Raw genomic sequence first — 16759 nt, 5'->3', positions numbered from 1 at the left:
CACCATTCCATTCAGACAAGGGATCCCCATTCTCATGATCAGACACTTATCACCTATTCTGTGATAAATGTGATTATGGAGAAACCATTTATATATTCTATTCCAGAATGTGAATTGCTCATGTATTTCAAAGTGATTAAACCTTGTCCAATCCTGGGATTTGTGGTGGGATTATTACAGCCAAATTTTCAGCAGTGTGTGTATGGGTACAAACGCAATGTCAGTGTATTCACTGTTGCTAATGGTAGATCAATGTACCTTTACTAGTTCCCCTTGATATACCAGGGTCCAACAAAGGTTTAAATTTACAGTGGTTTAAAACAAAACTTGCTTCTAAAGGTTTTACAACCAGTGACTAATATGCAACCAAAAGTGGAACTGAAATTTTCAATTTTTTCATGTAAGTAAAAATGATAATTTTTTTTTATTCCCTCCATTGCCTTTTATTATGTTCGGTTAAGACATGCAATGTCATATAACATCATAAATATGTACATTTCATGCATGTAAAGATTTAAACTGAGCACGTAAAATAACAAACAGCAGGTGGCGCTATACAGATACATTTTATTGAATAACTCAGTGTCTATACAACATTTTTATTTAGATGCAATTACAAAAGTATTCAGATCCAGGTGCTGGTTTGAAAATTGTAGAATATTTTTCATGGGACAACCCCTTTAAATATTGCCTACTCCCAGCTGCAAGATGCATCATAGAAATACGGGAATATGGACACACCAAGTATTACCTATTTATGCTTTTCATTTTCTTCTGTCTCCGGCAACATACAAGAGCTATAATTATCAATAGTGTTAAGCCAGCAAAACTGCAGATTGTTGATATGATGACCGTCATTGAGTGTGTTGGTGAGAACGATGATGATGTTGATGGCATAACAGGCAGCTCATGTGCTGTTTTTATTGTCGTTGGTAAATGTGGTGTAACTTAAGAGAATACAAAAAAAATTATGTTATTACACAGTAGTATTTAAAAGGCCCAAAACTGTTATATTAAAATGGTTGTTTGAGTTAGTCAAAAAGCTCCCCAAAACCAGTAATTATGATATAAGAAGAAGAAGCCATCTACATCCATTCTATCTTCTTCCTCTTCAAGCCAAGCTGCTCTGGTCCTCCTTACCTCTGTGACCAATAATTGGCGCAGCAGTCACATCAGGTACTGTATAAAGACATGTCACTGATGCTGCCAAGTAAACAAAGCCTGGCAGTGAGGAGGATGAGTGGGGATAGCTCTTTATTACTTTATCAAAATGTATGGCTTTGGGGAGCTTTTTGAATAACTTAGACAAACCCTTTAATTCTGTATGTCAATGTGTTAAGACTCCTGTGCTTATGTACATGGTCTTATGCACTATAACACTACCATCACTGAAATTCAAGAAGCACATATGAACTACTGTAACAAACCACTGCAATCTTAAAGGGACTCTGTCACCACTTTCTAACCCCCCCATTTAAAACTATTGTTCTCTCCATGCCGCCCTTGTGATTACAAAGGTGTTGTTATAACATAAATTCGCCGTCTCTTTTGATAAAAATACCTTTTATGTAACCTGTCAATCTCTTTGGATAAGGTGCCCAGGGCGTTTCTGAGGGTCTGAAGCTGCCGCCCGCCGCCGCCGTTGGTGCCCAGCTCCTCCCCTGATCCTTTCAGCGCCGCCTGAATGTAAAGAAATCCGCCTCCGGCTCTCGCTCAGTCAGTGCCCCCTCCTCCTTTTCAAAGATCGCACGCGTGCGCACAGGCCTGTGCCTGGTGCGCCGGTGCGGACATTTAGAATCAGCCTCATTGAGCGAAGGCTTAAAGGCTTAAAGTATGTTTTGGAGGGAAAAAGCCAGACTTGTTTAACACCAAACCAGACAGACTGACCTTTTGTATCTGTTCTTAGAAGAAGGGACTCATGCAAGATTGTATGGGTGACCAGAAGAAGATGCTGAGATGGAGATGCTGAGCCATAAACCATGGATCACCAGCCCTGTGACCACCAGACCGTGGGTCTCCATTGCAGATGTATCTGGGTTGGGCCTAGCATGGCATGCTGTAGTTATAGGCTACATGAAGTCCCCTATTAGTTGTCTACGCTGGGCATTTATACTTAAAGGTATTCAAAAGGGTCTATTCAAAAATACAGTTGTAGAAGTACCACAGCAAAATGAAAAATTACAGCCAGTGTCCATTGATACTGTAACCTTATCTGGGCAGATGTTGGAAGAAAATAGTAAATAGTATCCTTTGTTGTTACTCTAGTTACGCCATCTCATCCAGATTAGATTTTTATAAGCAGATCCAATAGTGTGAGTGGTATGCTCCAACAATTCAATGTCTATGGGAAAATGTTAGGCAATTGTTATTTTTTTTCCCTTCAACAAGGTTCTGACTGACCATAATTTTACCAGATCATCCTCAGGAAGGCCCAGGTCAAAAGGTCAATCAGATGACAAATCCATTTGGAGCTAACTGTGATGTCAATGACATGCCACTAGGGTCTATTTCTTTTGAGCTGATTCAAACATATTCTAGTAGACTATATTGACAACAAAGATTACAATATAATTGGATGCGTACCAGTTCTGTAGCAGTATCACAATAGAACCAAGTCAAATTACCTGTCCTACACGCTGGAATGTTGCAATATTCCCATCTAACATTAGGATCTGTAGTATAGCACCATGGACGCTCATGTTCTCCACCAGGGTTTCTACAATAATTTTCTGCATTGGACAACTCTTGGAAAACAGTAGGCATCTTTCTGTGTAGGTGAGGTATCTGGAAGAAATAAAAATGTCACTGAACATTATAATAAGTAAATAATAAGCCATCCAGATTATACAGTGTATATATATATATATATATATATATATATACACACACACATATACATATATTACAGTATACAGGTAATCGCATGTTTGACAGCATTAACATACAGAGTGTTTAAAAACACACTGCGTTGCACATGTATTATGCTTTTTCAGATTCTAAAGCTTCCATAAATTCTCCCTTATCGGGAGCAGATGATGTTTAAACACCGTACATGTTGGTGGGCAGGCAGCAGCATGATGGAGGCAGCAGCAGCCTTACGGAAGATGATGGTCAGCAGGCCGTAGCATTGGCACGATAGAGGTGGTGGCATGATGGAGGCAGCAGCCGTACAGAACATGATTGTTGGCAGGTCGCAACAGCAACATGATGGTGGCAGTGGCATGATGGCCTCGGCAGCAGCAGCAGCAGTACAGAACATGATGGTTGGCAGGTTGCAGCAGTGGAGTGATAGTGGGGGTCGCATGATGGAGGCAGCAGCAACTGTACAGAACACGATGGTTGGTAGGTCACAGCAGTGACATGATGGTGGCAGCAGCATGATGGAGGTGGAAGTAGCTGCCGTACAGAACATGATAGTTGGCAGGTTGCAGCAGCGGCATGATGGAGGAAGCAGCAGCATCTGTACAGAACAGGATAATCTTTGGGTCGCAACAGTGGCAGAGGTGACATGATGGAGGCAGAAGCAATACAGAGCATGATGGTTGGCAGGCCAAAGCAGGGCCATGATGGTGGTGGTGGCGTAATGGAGGCAGCAGCAGTCAGCAAGGCCAGATCTATTCATCCACCTCAGCCATTTTCTATCTTGCCCAGCCTTCAGTGTCATCTCAGGGTGGATTTTCAGTGCCGCGGGGGGTGTGGTGACACCCAAAGAGACCAAGTTGTCCTCTGTGACAAGCTAATTGCTGGTGGAGAAAAGTTTTTTCATAGCCAAACATTCCGTTATAGCTGTCTCATGATGCAGCTAAGAAGAAGGTAGAGGCTTAGCAGGAGAAGAAGTAGGTGATGATGAAGATGATGCCAAAGATTCTATATTGCTTGGAAATGCATGTTGGCTGCCACAAAGAGGACTAAGAGAAGGAGGACAGACTTTTTCAGACTGGGAATACCGGCCAGTTGAATTTTCCTAAAAGATCTATTTGGTAATGCCACCTCATGTGGTGCAATACACCTCTGGTAGCTATGAATGTGTTTGAATCGCCAAAGCTTATTTTAATCCTGCAGATCTTGCACACCGCTGTGGTTGTGCCAGATAGCTGGTGCTGCTACTACCCACATTCTGGCTCTGGGTCTTTCGCTTGGAAGCCTTCCATAGCCCTGACATATTTGGGCTTCTAAGATAATATTGGGCGCTACCTTGGATATTGGTGTAGTAATCACATATATGCTGGCCTGAATAAAATCAATAACCAGCCAAAAACTGATTTGAAACGTGTGGAGACAGAAATAAACCGAAACAGATTTAAGCCTAATTTCATTATCACTCACAGATAATTTTGTGTGATACCCTCTGTATTGGTGTAGTAATCACGTATATTCTGGTTTGAATATAATCGGTAACTCCCCCCCCACCCCAAAAAAAAAATGATTGGAAACATGTGGAGACAGAAATAAATGGAAATGGATCACAGATAATTTTATACAATACCCTGTGTATTGGTGTATGCTAGCTTAATTTACTTGAGCAACTCCCCAAAAATTTAATTACAATCATGTGGATATAAAATAAATGAAAATGGATGATTAAGGGTAAAGCCTGACAGATAAATATCTCTAAAAGACAACTTTTCAAAGTTTATACAAAGTTGTCATTTGACAGAGATATTTCTCTCACCCAGCATGGGTATATGTAAAAATACACCCCAAAACACATTGCCCTACTTCTCCTGAGTACGGCGATACATGTGTCACACGTTTTTGCAGCCTAGGTGCACAAAGGGGCCCAAATTCCATTGAGTACTTTCAGGATTTCTTCTCACGCTTTAGGCACCCTAAAATGCCATGTGACCCCATTTTGGAAAGAAGACACCCCAAGGTATTCCGTGAGGGGCATGGCGAGTTCATAGAAGATGTTTTTTTTTGGCACAAATTAGCGGAATATTTTTTTTTTTTCTCACAAAGTCTCCCTTTCCACTAACTTGGGACAAAAAGTTCAATCTTTCATGGACTCAATATGCCCCTCAGCGAATACCTTGGGGTGTCTTCTTTCCAAAATGGGGTCATTTGTGGGGTGTTTGTACTGCCCTGGCATTTGAGGGTCTCCACAATCATTACATGTATGGCCATCAGTAGGAGTTTCTGCTATTCTCCTTATATTGAGCATACGGGTAATGAGATTTTTTTTTCCCGTTCAGCCTATAGGCTGAAAGAAAAAATTAACGGCACAGATTTCTTCATTCGCATCGATCAATGTGGATGAAAAAATCTGTCAAAAAATGTGCAAAATAAAAAGGAGGGGAAAGGCGTCTGCCAGGACATAGGAGCTCCGCCCAACATCCAAACTCACTCAGCCCGTATGCCCTGGCAAACCCGATTTCTCCATTCACATCAATCGATGTGGATGAATAAATTATTGCCGGAATTTTTATTTTTTTTATATACAAAGTGTTTGCCAAACAATATGAACACCGCCCTTCAGCTTATAAGCCTCGGGAAACATATATTTTTTACTGCAGAGGAGAAATCTCGTCATGCAGCGCCGCATACCCCGACTTTTGTGTAATCTGACAGCAGCGCCATGCTTCTGTCAGAATGCACAACAGTGCTGCAGCTGGTCGATCGGTTGGTCCCCCTAGAAAGTAAAAAAATAAAAATAACGCAACAAAATAAATTTATTAACATTAACTTTATATAACATTTGAACAGAACATTAACTTTTATAAACTTTATTGAACTTTTGGTACATTACCTTTTTTGCTTACGTGTGATTTATTTTTTTATTTTTTTACTTTTATAGGACAAACCTCTCCTTCCCCATGGGACAATGTGCAAAGCGCAAAGCGCCCAGAGATGTGGCAAAGTACATTATGCACTTTGTCCCAGGTGAAAGGAGAGGTATCCCTATACTAAGTGTAACTGTGTGTGGTACTTCCGGAAACACTCCCCTAAGCATAGGGCAGGGTGGTCAGGGCAGTCAGGACAGAAATAGCGGGTGTCACGCCTTATTTCACTCCTGCTACAGACACAACATCTTTTTCGGGGTGACGCTTGGGTTGAGGTACCAGCAACGACATTGGGGAAATGTCGCTCGTGTAGATGGCTCACTACACTGGTGGTTGGGGCCACGGAACCTCCTGGATACAGGAGGTTCTCGATGATCTCTTCCTGAAATTTTAGGAAGGATCGTGTTCTCTATGCCTTACGGTAGAGAACAAAACTATTGTACATCGCCAATTGAATTAGGTATACAGACACCTTCTTATACCAGATTCTGGTCCTGCGGGAGAGTAAAAGAGGAGCCAACATCTGGTCATTGAAGTCCACCCCTCCGATGAGCAAATTATAGTCGTTGACCAAGAGGGGCTTTTCAATGACTCTAGTTGCTCGTTTAATTTGTATTGTCGTGTCTGCGTGAATGGAGGAGAGCATATAAACATCACGCTTGTCTCTCCATTTCACCGCAAGCAGTTCTTCGTTACACAAGGCAGCCCTCTCCCACCTTGCAAGACGGGTGGTAACGAGCCGTTGGGGGAAGCCCCAGCGACTAGGTTGTGCGGTGCCACAGCAGCCAATCTGTTCTAGAAACAAATGCTTGAAGAGGTATACACTTGTGTAGAAATTGTCCACATAAAGATGGTACCCCTTGCCAAATAAGGGTGACACTAAGTCCCAGACTGTCTTCCCACTGCTCCCCAGGTAGTCAGGGCAACTGACCGGCTCCAGGGTCTGATCTTTTCCCTCATAGACATAAAATTTGTGCGTATAGCCTGTGGCCCTTTCACAGAGCTTATACAATTTGACCCCATACTGGGCGCGCTTGCTTGGGATGTATTGTTTGAAGCCAAGGCACCCGGTAAAATGTACAAGGGACTCGTCTATGCAGATGTTTTGCTCAGGGGTATACAAATCTGCAAATTTGGTGTTAAAGTGGTCTATGAGGGGCCGAATTTTGTGGAGCCGGTCAAAAGCTGGGTGGCCTCTGGGACGAGAGGTGCTGTTGTCACTAAAGTGCAAGAAACGCAGGATGGTCTCAAATCGTGTCCTGGACATGGCAGCAAAGAACATGGGCATGTGATGAATTGGGTTCGTGGACCAATATGACCGCAATTCATGCTTTTTTGTCAGGCCCATGTTAAGGAGAAGGCCCAGAAAAGTTTTAAATTCGGAAACTTGGACGGGTTTCCACCGGAAAGACTGGGCATAAAAGCTTCCCAACTTAGCAGCTATAAATTGAGTGGCATACCTGTTTGTTTCTGCCACGACTAAGTCAAAGAGCTCCGCAGTAAAGAACAGCTCAAAAAACCCCAGTGCCGATCCGATCTGAGCTGTCTCAACCCGAACTCCAGACTGGGCGGTGAAAGGGGGAGCTACTGGTGCGGCTGAAGATGGAGGCTGACAATCAGGGTTTGCCAGCACCTCAGGGACTCTAGGGGCTCTACAGGCCTGTCTGTGCGGTGGCTGCGATGGGGGAACTACTGCATGTGCCACCGTACCAGCTTCAACTGCCCTTCTGGTGCTCGCCACTTTACCATGTTCTCTGGCAGTGCTGGTACTAGGTCCAGGATGGGCTGCGCTGCTGGTGTATGACTCACCACGTAATCCGACAGCGTCAGCCCCACTCTGCTTCCCTTGAAGCGTATCCTGCGCAACCTGTGGTCTAGCAACACAGGGCCAGGTACGCCTGGTGGTATCAGAGACCTCAACCTCATCGTCCGAACTTTGGGTCAGACTGCCACTGCTTTCTACAGGTTCGTATTCTGACCCGGTGGATTCGCCAGATGAGGGTTCCCATTCCTCATCCGACTGGGTCAGAAGCCTGTAGACCTCTTCAGAAGAATACCCCTTACTTGCCATTTGGTCAACTAAATTTAGGGGGTATTCCCTGAGACTACCCAAGAAAAAAAGCAAGCCTGTCTTACAAATGGGAGGCTAGCGAAGTAAAGGAAGCTGCTGCGATTGATAAAAAAAAATTAAAACTGATTAAAAAGTGATTGATAAAAAAATAAATAAAATTTTGTCACTGCGGCGGGGCGGGCGTGGGTTAACGCACATGTGGGCGACCGATCTGGCCTGATCGGGCAAACACTGCGTTTTGGGTGGAGGGCAAACTAAGGTGACACTAATACTATTTATAGATCTGACTGTGATCAGTTCTGATCACTTACAGATAGGGATGAGGGAACCCGAACTGTATAGGGGGTGTTCGTGACACGGACTCGAACCCGAACATTTTCGTAAAAGTCTGAGTTCGGGTTCGGTGCTTTCTTGGCGCTTTTTGAAAGGCTGCAAAGCAGCCAATCAACAAGCGTCATACTACTTGCCCCAAGAGGCCATCACAGTCATGCCTACTACTGGCATGGCTGTGATTGGCCAGTGCAGCATGTGACCCAGCCTCTATTTAAGCTGGAGTCACGTAGCGCCGCACGTCACTCTGCTCTGATCAGTGTAGGGATAGGATGCAGCTGCTGCTGTTAGGGCGAGATTAGGCAGGGATTTACTCTTCCAAAACACTTAATGAAGTGATCGATCTACAGCTGTGAATCATTCAACCTCTGCTATTTAAATGCTCACTGTTTTTAGGCTGCCCAGAGCGTTTTTCTATCACTTTTTTCTATCACTTTTTTCTGGGGTGATCGGCGGCCATTTTGTGTCTTGTGGTGCGCCAGCACAAGCTGCCACCAAGTACATTTAACCAATAGTGTGTTTATTTTTTTTGCTATATCCTATATGAGGGGCTTGGCTGTGCTTACTATTTTATTGAGGGGTGAAATACAATTGCCAAAATAGCAGTACCCTAAATCTGGTGTTTCAGCTGTGGCTAGCCAATTGTAATACGTCTGCTGTCTGGCAAAGGATATATATTTTTTCTGGGTTGAAATACAATTCCCAAATTAGCAATTCCCCAAATCAGTGGTTTCCTGCTGTAGCAGGCCAAGTTTAAAACTATCTATAAAAGGGTATATTACATTGAAGGTGCTGATAGGGTCATCCTCAATAACTTCACACGCTACTGTGCATTTCCAAGTCTAATTCTGTCGGTAAAAGTATACCTGTCATCCAGGGCCTAAATACTAGGCCTACAATTTATATTCAGCTAAATCTGTGGTTACTGCTGTGCCTGTATTAGTGTAATACGGTACCTAAATAGATAGCCAGATAGTGTTAGGTGCCTGTAAAAAAATAGGCCTGAATTTGAATTCAATACATTGGGCCAAATAATTTTTTTCTTATTGTTGTGAACGGTAACAATAAGGAAAACATCTAGTAAGGGACGCGGACGCGGACATGGTCGTGGTGGTGTTAGTGGACCCTCTGGTTCTGGGAGAGGACATGGCCGTTCTGCCACAGCCACACGTCCTAGTGTACCAACTACCCCAGGTCCCAGTAGACACTGAGCAGGTACAGGCATTAGTCAATTGGGTGGCCGACAGTGGATCCAGCCCGTTCACATTATCTCCCACCCAGTCTTTTGCAGAAAGCTCACAGATGGCGCCTGAAAACCAAGCCCATCAGTCTGTCACATCACCCCCATGCATATCAGGGAAACTGTCTGAGCCTCAAGTTATGCAGCAGTCTCTTATGCTGTTTGAAGACTCTGCTGGCAGGGTTTCCCAAGGGCATCCACCTAGCCCTTCCCCAGCGGTGGAAGACAGAGAATGCACTGACGCACAACCACTTATGTTTCCTGATGATGAGGACATGGGAATACCACCTCAGCACGTCTCTGATGATGAAACACAGGTGCCAACTGCTGCGTCTTTTTGCAGTGTGCAGACTGAACAGGAGGTCAGGGAGGAAAACTGGGTGGAAGACGATGCAGGGGACGATGAGGTCCTAGACCCCACATGGAATGAAGGTCGTGCCACTGACTTTTAGAGTTCAGAGGAAGAGGCAGTGGTGAGACCGAGCCTACAGCGTAGCAAAAGAGGGAGCAGTGGGCAAAAGCAGAACACCCGCCGCCAAGAGACTCCGCCTGCTACTGACCGCCGCCATCTGGGACCGAGCACCCCAAAGGCAGCTTTAAGGAGTTCCCTAGCGTGGCAGTTCTTCAAACAATGTGCTGATGACAAGACCCGAGTGGTTTGCACGCTGTGCCATCAGAGCCTGAAGCGAGGCATTAACGTTCTGAACCTTAGCACAACCTGTATGACCAGGCACCTGCATGCAAAGCATGAACTGCAGTGGAGTAAACACCTTAAAAACAAGGAAGTCACTCAGGCTCCCCCTGCTACCTCTTCTGCTGCTGCCGCCTCGGCCTCTTCTGCTGCTGCCGCCTCGGCCTCTTCCTCCGCCTCTGGAGGAACGTTGGCACCTGCCGCCCAGCAAACAGAGGATGTACCACCAACACCACCACCTCTGTCACCAAGCATCTCAACCATGTCACACGGCAGCGTTCAGCTCTCCATCTCACAAACATTTGAGAGAAAGCGTAAATTCCCACCTAGCCACCCTCGATCCCTGGCCCTGAATGCCAGCATTTCTAAACTACTGGCCTATGAAATGCTGTCATTTAGGCTGGTGGACACAGACAGCTTCAAACAGCTCATGTCGCTTGCTGTCCCACAGTATGTTGTTCCCAGCCGCCACTACTTCTCCAAGAGAGCCGTGCCTTCCCTGCACAACCAAGTATCCGATAAAATCAAGTGTGCACTGCGCAACGCCATCTGTGGCAAGGTCCACCTAACCACAGATACGTGGACCAGTAAGCACGGCCAGGGACGCTATATCTCCCTAACTGCACACTGGGTAAATGTAGTGGCAGCTGGGCCCCAGGCGGAGAGCTGTTTGGCGCACGTCCTTCCGCCGCCAAGGATCGCAGGGCAACATTCTTTGCCTCCTGTAGCCTCCTCCTCCTACTCGGCTTCCTCCTCCTCTTCTTCCACCTGCTCATCCAGTCAGCCACACACCTTCACCACCAACTTCAGCACAGCCCGGGGTAAACGTCAGCAGGCCATTCTGAAACTCATATGTTTGGGGGACAGGCCCCACACCGCACAGGAGTTGTGGCGGGGTATTGAACAACAGACCGACGAGTAGTTGCTGCCGGTGAGCCTCAAGCCCGGCCTGGTGGTGTGCGATAATGGGCGAAATCTCGTTGCAGCTCTGGGACTAGCCGGTTTGACGCACATCCCTTGCCTGTCGCATGTGCTGAATTTGGTGGTGCAGAAGTTCATTCACAACTACCCCGACATGTCAGAGCTGCTGCATAAAGTGCGGGCCGTCGGTGCGCGCTTCCGGCGTTCACATCCTGCCGCTGCTCGCCTGTCTGCGCTACAGCGTAACTTCGGCCTTCCCGCTCACCGCCTCATATGCGACGTGCCCACCAGGTGGAACTCCACCTTGCACATGCTCGACAGACTGTGCGAGCAGCAGCAGGCCATAGTGGAGTTTCAGCTGCAGCACGCACGGGTCAGTCGCACTGCGGAACAGCACCACTTCACCACCAATGACTGGGCCTCCATGCGAGACCTGTGTGCCCTTTTGCTCTGTTTCGAGTACTCCACCAACATGGCCAGTGGCGATGACGCCGTTATCAGCGTTACAATACCACTTCTATGTCTCCTTGAGAAAACACTTAGGGCGATGATGGAAGAGGAGGTGGCCCAGGAGGAGGAGGAGGAGGAGGAGGAGGAGGAGGAGGAGGAAGAGGGGTCATTTTTAGCACTTTCAGGCCAGTCTCTTAGAAGTGACTCAGAGGGAGGTTTTTTGCAACAGCAGAGGCCAGGTACAAATGTGGCCAGCCAGGGCCCACTACTGGAGGACGAGGAGGACGAGGATGAGCAGGAGGTTGATGAGGATGAAGCATGTTCACAGCGGGGTGTCACCCAACGCAGCTCGGGCCCATCACTTTTGCGTGGCTGGGGGGAAACGCAGGACGGTGACGATACGCCTCCCACAGAGGACAGTTTGTCCTTACCTCTGGGCAGCCTGGCACACATGAGCGACTTTATGCTGCAGTGCCTGTGCAACGACAGCAGAGTTGCCCACATTTTAACGTGTGCGGACTACTTGGTTGCCACCCTGCTGAATCCCCGTTACAAAGACAATGTGCCCACCTTACTTCCTGCACTGGAGCGTGATAGGAAGATGCGCGAGTTCAAGCGCACGTTGGTAGATGCGCTACTAAGAGCATTCCCAAATGTCACAGGGGGAACAAGTGGAAGCCAAAGGCGAAGGCAGAGGAGGAGCAAGAGGTCACCAACGCAGCTGTGTCACGGCCAGCTCCTCTGAGGGCAGGGTTAGCATGGCAGAGATGTGGAAAAGTTTTGTTACCACGCCACAGCTAACTGCACCACCACCTGATACGGAACATGTTAGCAGGAGGCAACATTTCACTAACATGGTGGAACAGTACGTGTGCACACCTCTCCACGTACTGACTGATGGTTCGGCCCCATTCAACTTCTGGGTCTCCAAATTGTCCACGTGGCCAGAGCTAGCCTTTTATGCCTTGGAGGTGCTGGCCTGCCCGGCGGCCAGCGTTTTGTCTGAACGTGTATTCAGCATGGCAGGGGGCGTCATTACAAACAAACGCAGCCGCCTGTCTACAGCCAATGTGGACAAGCTGACGTTCATAAAAATGAACCAAGCATGGATCCCACAGGACCTGTCCATCCCTTATGCAGATTAGACATTTATAACTACCTCCCCTTAACCATATATTATTTTACTCCAGGGCACTTCCTCATTCAATCCTTTTTTTATTTTCATTTTACCATTATATTGCGGGGCAACCCAAAGTTGAATGAACCTCTCCTCTGTCTGGGTGCCGGGGACTAAAAATATCTGACAGTGGCCTGTTCCAGTGTTGGGCGACAAGAAGCCTGATTCTCTGCTATGACATGAAGCCTGAATCTCTGCTATGGGACCTCTCTCCTCTGTCTGGGTGCCGGGGCCTAAAAATATCTGACAGTGGCCTGTTCCAGTGTTGGGTGACATGAAGCCTGATTCTCTGCTATGACATGAAGCCTGATTCTCTGCTATGACATGAAGCCTGATTCTCTGCTATGGGACCTCTCTCCTCTGTCTGGGTGCCGGGGCCTAAAAATATCTGACAGTGGCCTGTTCCAGTGGTGGGTGACGTTAAGCCTGATTCTCTGCTATGACATGAAGCCTGATTCTCTGCAATGGGACCTCTCTCCTCTGTCTGGGTGCCGGGGCCTAAATATCTGACAATGGCCTGTTCCAGTGGTGGGTGACGTGAAGCCTGAATCTCTGCTATGACATGAAGCCTGATTCTCTGCAATGGGACCTCTCTCCCCTGTCTGGGTGCCGGGGCCTAAATATCTGACAATGGCCTGTTCCAGTGGTGGGTGACGTGAAGCCTGATTCTCTGCTATGACATGAAGCCTGATTCTCTGCTATGACATGAAGCCTGATTCTTTGCTATGGGAACTCTCTCCTCTGTCTGGGTGCCGGGGCCTAAATATCTGACAATGGCCTGTTTCTGTGGTGGGTGACGTGAAGCCTGATTCTCCGCTATGACATGAAGCCTGATTCTCTGCAATGGGACCTCTCTCCTCTGTCTGGGTGCCGGGGCCTAAATATCTGACAGTGGCCTGTTCCAGTGTTGGGTGACCTGAAGCCTGATTCTCTGCTATGACATGAAGCCTGAATCTCTGCTATGGGACCCCTCTCCTCTGTCTGGGTGCCGGGGCCTAAATATCTGACAGTGGCCTGTTCCAGTGGTGGGTGACATAAAGCCTGATTCTCTGCCATGAGACCTCTCTCCAATTGACATTGGTTAATTTTAATTTATTTTATTTTTATTTTAATACATTTCCCTATCCACATTTGTTTGCAGGGGATTTACCTACATGTTGCTGGGGATTTACCTACATGTTGCTGGGGATTTACCTACATGTTGCTGCCTCTAGCCCTTTCCTGGGCTATTTTACAGCCTTTTTAGTGCCGAAAGGTTTGGGTCCCCATTGACTTCAATGGGGTTCGGGGCGAAGTTCGGGTCGAGTTCGGCCGAACTTCTCGAACCCGAACATCCAGGTGTTCGCTCAACTCTACTTACAGATACTATAAAAGTACCAATGCTGATTAGCGATACGTTAATCAGCGAATCAGTGACTGCGGGGCAGTGGGCTGGGCGCTAACCAACGCTAACTACCTACCAAAGGGGCCTTAGCTTACCTAAAACCTAACCGTCAATACTGGTAAAAAAAAAAAGTGACAGTTTACACTGATCACTTTTTTCCCTTTCACTAGTGATTGACAGGGGTGATCAAGGGGTTAATTGGGGTGATGGGGGCGATCTGGGTCTAAATGTGTAGTGTTTTGTGCACTTAGTGATCTGTGCTCCTCTGCTGGGACCAACCGACGAAAAGCAACCAGCAGAGAGCACAGAAGCCATTTAACACATTATATTTATAAATATAGTGTGTTAAATGGCTTCTGATTTGATTTTTTAAAAGTCCCCAACCTGCCAGCGCTGATCATTGGCTGGCAGGCTGGTGTCGAACTTATGCTGCGACTTTTAGAAATTGATTTAGCTATAATATTTAATTCTCAATCTCTTATGTGAGATTACCTGACACAGAGTTTTCACTAGAATTCTATATGCTATGCTAGATTGATGAAAAAAGGGATTTCTGTGAAAATTGGGAAAAAAAATTAAAAGATTTCCTAATAGGTAGCTGCTTTTGAAGTTTGCAGCAGCTGCAGTTCCGCTACCAGGCACAGCCAGCCGCAGATCCTCTCTTCTCACTCCATGGCTGACAGCTTTCCTGCTTGTCCCTGTTCTACACACACAATTCTTTTCTTTTTTTTTTTCTATTCTTTCTATTTACTGTTCCTGGCATTAGAATAAAAGCTTAATTGCATTTATTTCCAGGTTGTAATTGCAGTGTCCCACTCGTGATCGTAGGCACCTTAAACTAGTTTGATTGTGTTTTATTGTCATATATTATGCCTGTATGCTGTACTTCATCTCATGTCATATTCTCCCATGTCACTATGCGATTTTATATGCAAGATCCTTTATACAGGCCAGGTTAGTGCGCACTACAGTAGTTTCTCCACTAGATGGGGCAGTGTTACAGAGTATATATAGCTTAGCTCAGGCCTAGTTAGGGGGGTTCTTTTCCTGAAGTCTAGTCAGTGAGCAGCCATGATGTAGCTGCCTGCTGGAGGGAGGCCTCCTGCCTCTCTGCTCTCTCCCTGTTGGCTCCACAGTCCAGGGTTAAAGCCTACAAGATTCACCCTAGAGGTGAGACATCTATTTCTATAGCTCGCTCCTCCGGGGTGACCAGTGATGAGCTGCAAACAGCAAGTATTCAAGGGGACTAGTATATTTTATTGAAGTCAAAGGATAGCAAACGGCCGTACTTAAAGGCTTCCCAGGCACCTTTGCAATTAGGTGTAGAACACAGCTTCCGGGATCCACATCTCCAGTTTAAATCCTGAGGACAGTCACACCGTGGCCTCACATATAATTCCCCTGTTTGGTCTGGCATTCTGCATAATCCAACAAAACAGGCATAAACTTACCTGTAGGACACTGTAATTAATGTCAGGGAGTACCTAAAGTATTGCCTAACAGATGCCCATGTATGGTATATGCACAGGCAGCAATGTACTGTCATAAAAATTATGACATTGCATAGACACAATATTGAAAAAGTTAAAATGCCCTTATAGGATAAAAAAAAAAATATATATATATATATATATCCAAAAATGGAAAAATGGGCAGCACTCCAAAGAGTAAAATGTAAGAAAACTTTATTTACCCCAGTGGGAAATGCGCGACGTTTCGGCTCCGAATCAGAACCTTTCTCAAGGCTTGAGAAAGGTTCTGATTCGGAGCCGAAACGTCGCGCATTTCCCACTGGGGTAAATAAAGTTTTCTTACATTTTACTCTTTGGAGTGCTGCCCATTTTTCCATTTTTGTATTTTTGGAGTGATCCACATTGGGCCTGCTGCACCCACCAGCTTGCATTGAGGACGGTGCTGCCATTGCTTTTTTATTTCTTTATTTTTATTTCTTCATATATATATACATATACACAGTACAGGCCAAAAGTTTGGACACACCTATACATTATTATATACATAACAAAAAAGTGTGAAACAACTGAAAATATGTCATATTCTAGGTTCTTTAAAGTAGCCACCTTTTGCTTTGATTACTGCTTTGCACACTCTTGGCATTCTCTTGATGAACTTCAAGAGGTAGTCACCTGAAATGGTCTTCCAACAGTCTTGAAGGAGTTCCCAGAGATGCTTAGCACTTATTGGCCCTTTTGCCTTCACTCTGCGGTCCAGCTCACCCCAAACCATCTCGATTGTGTTCAGGTCCGGTGACTGTGGAGGCCAGGTCATCTGGCGCAGCACCCCATCACTCTCCTTCATGGTCAAATAGCCCTTACACAGCCTGGAGGTGTGTTTGGGGTCATTATCCTGTTGAAAAATAACTGATGGTCCAACTAAACGCAAACCGGATGGAATAGCATGCCGCTGCAAGATGCTGTGGTAGCCATGCTGGTTCAGTATGCCTTCAATTTTGAATAAATCCCCAACAGTGTCACCAGCAAAGCACCCCCACACCATCACACCTCCTCCTCCATGCTTCACGGTGGGAACCAGGCATGTAGAGTCCATCTGTTCACCTTTTCTGCGTCGCACAAAGACACGGTGGTTGGAACCAAAGATCTCAAATTTGGACTCATCAGACCATAGCACAGATTTCCACAGGTCTAATGTCCATTCCTTGTGTTCTTTAACCCAAACAAGTCTCTTTTGCTTGTTGCC

The 16759-nt window shown here is 46.1% G+C and overlaps 1 protein-coding gene across 3 annotated transcripts in view; it reads right to left on the bottom strand.

Moving 5' to 3' along the window:
* LOC122920499 (muscle, skeletal receptor tyrosine protein kinase-like) overlaps positions 1 to 16759 on the bottom strand; it is a 252908-nt gene that overhangs the window by 35098 nt on the left and 201051 nt on the right. For all 3 annotated transcript variants that reach the window (XM_044270061.1, XM_044270041.1, XM_044270050.1), the window contains 2 exons: positions 2625 to 2784; positions 752 to 947 (listed from right to left, as the gene is read on the bottom strand). In XM_044270061.1, coding sequence (XP_044125996.1) covers positions 752 to 947; positions 2625 to 2784 — 356 coding nt within the window. The remainder of the gene's footprint in view (positions 1 to 751; positions 948 to 2624; positions 2785 to 16759) is intronic.

This window comes from Bufo gargarizans, chromosome 1, assembly GCF_014858855.1.
Source record: "Bufo gargarizans isolate SCDJY-AF-19 chromosome 1, ASM1485885v1, whole genome shotgun sequence".
In the NCBI taxonomy this organism is placed as follows: domain Eukaryota; kingdom Metazoa; phylum Chordata; class Amphibia; order Anura; family Bufonidae; genus Bufo; species Bufo gargarizans.
The sequence above is the reverse complement of the archived record's forward strand: the minus strand, read 5'-3'. Positions and strand labels throughout refer to the sequence as shown.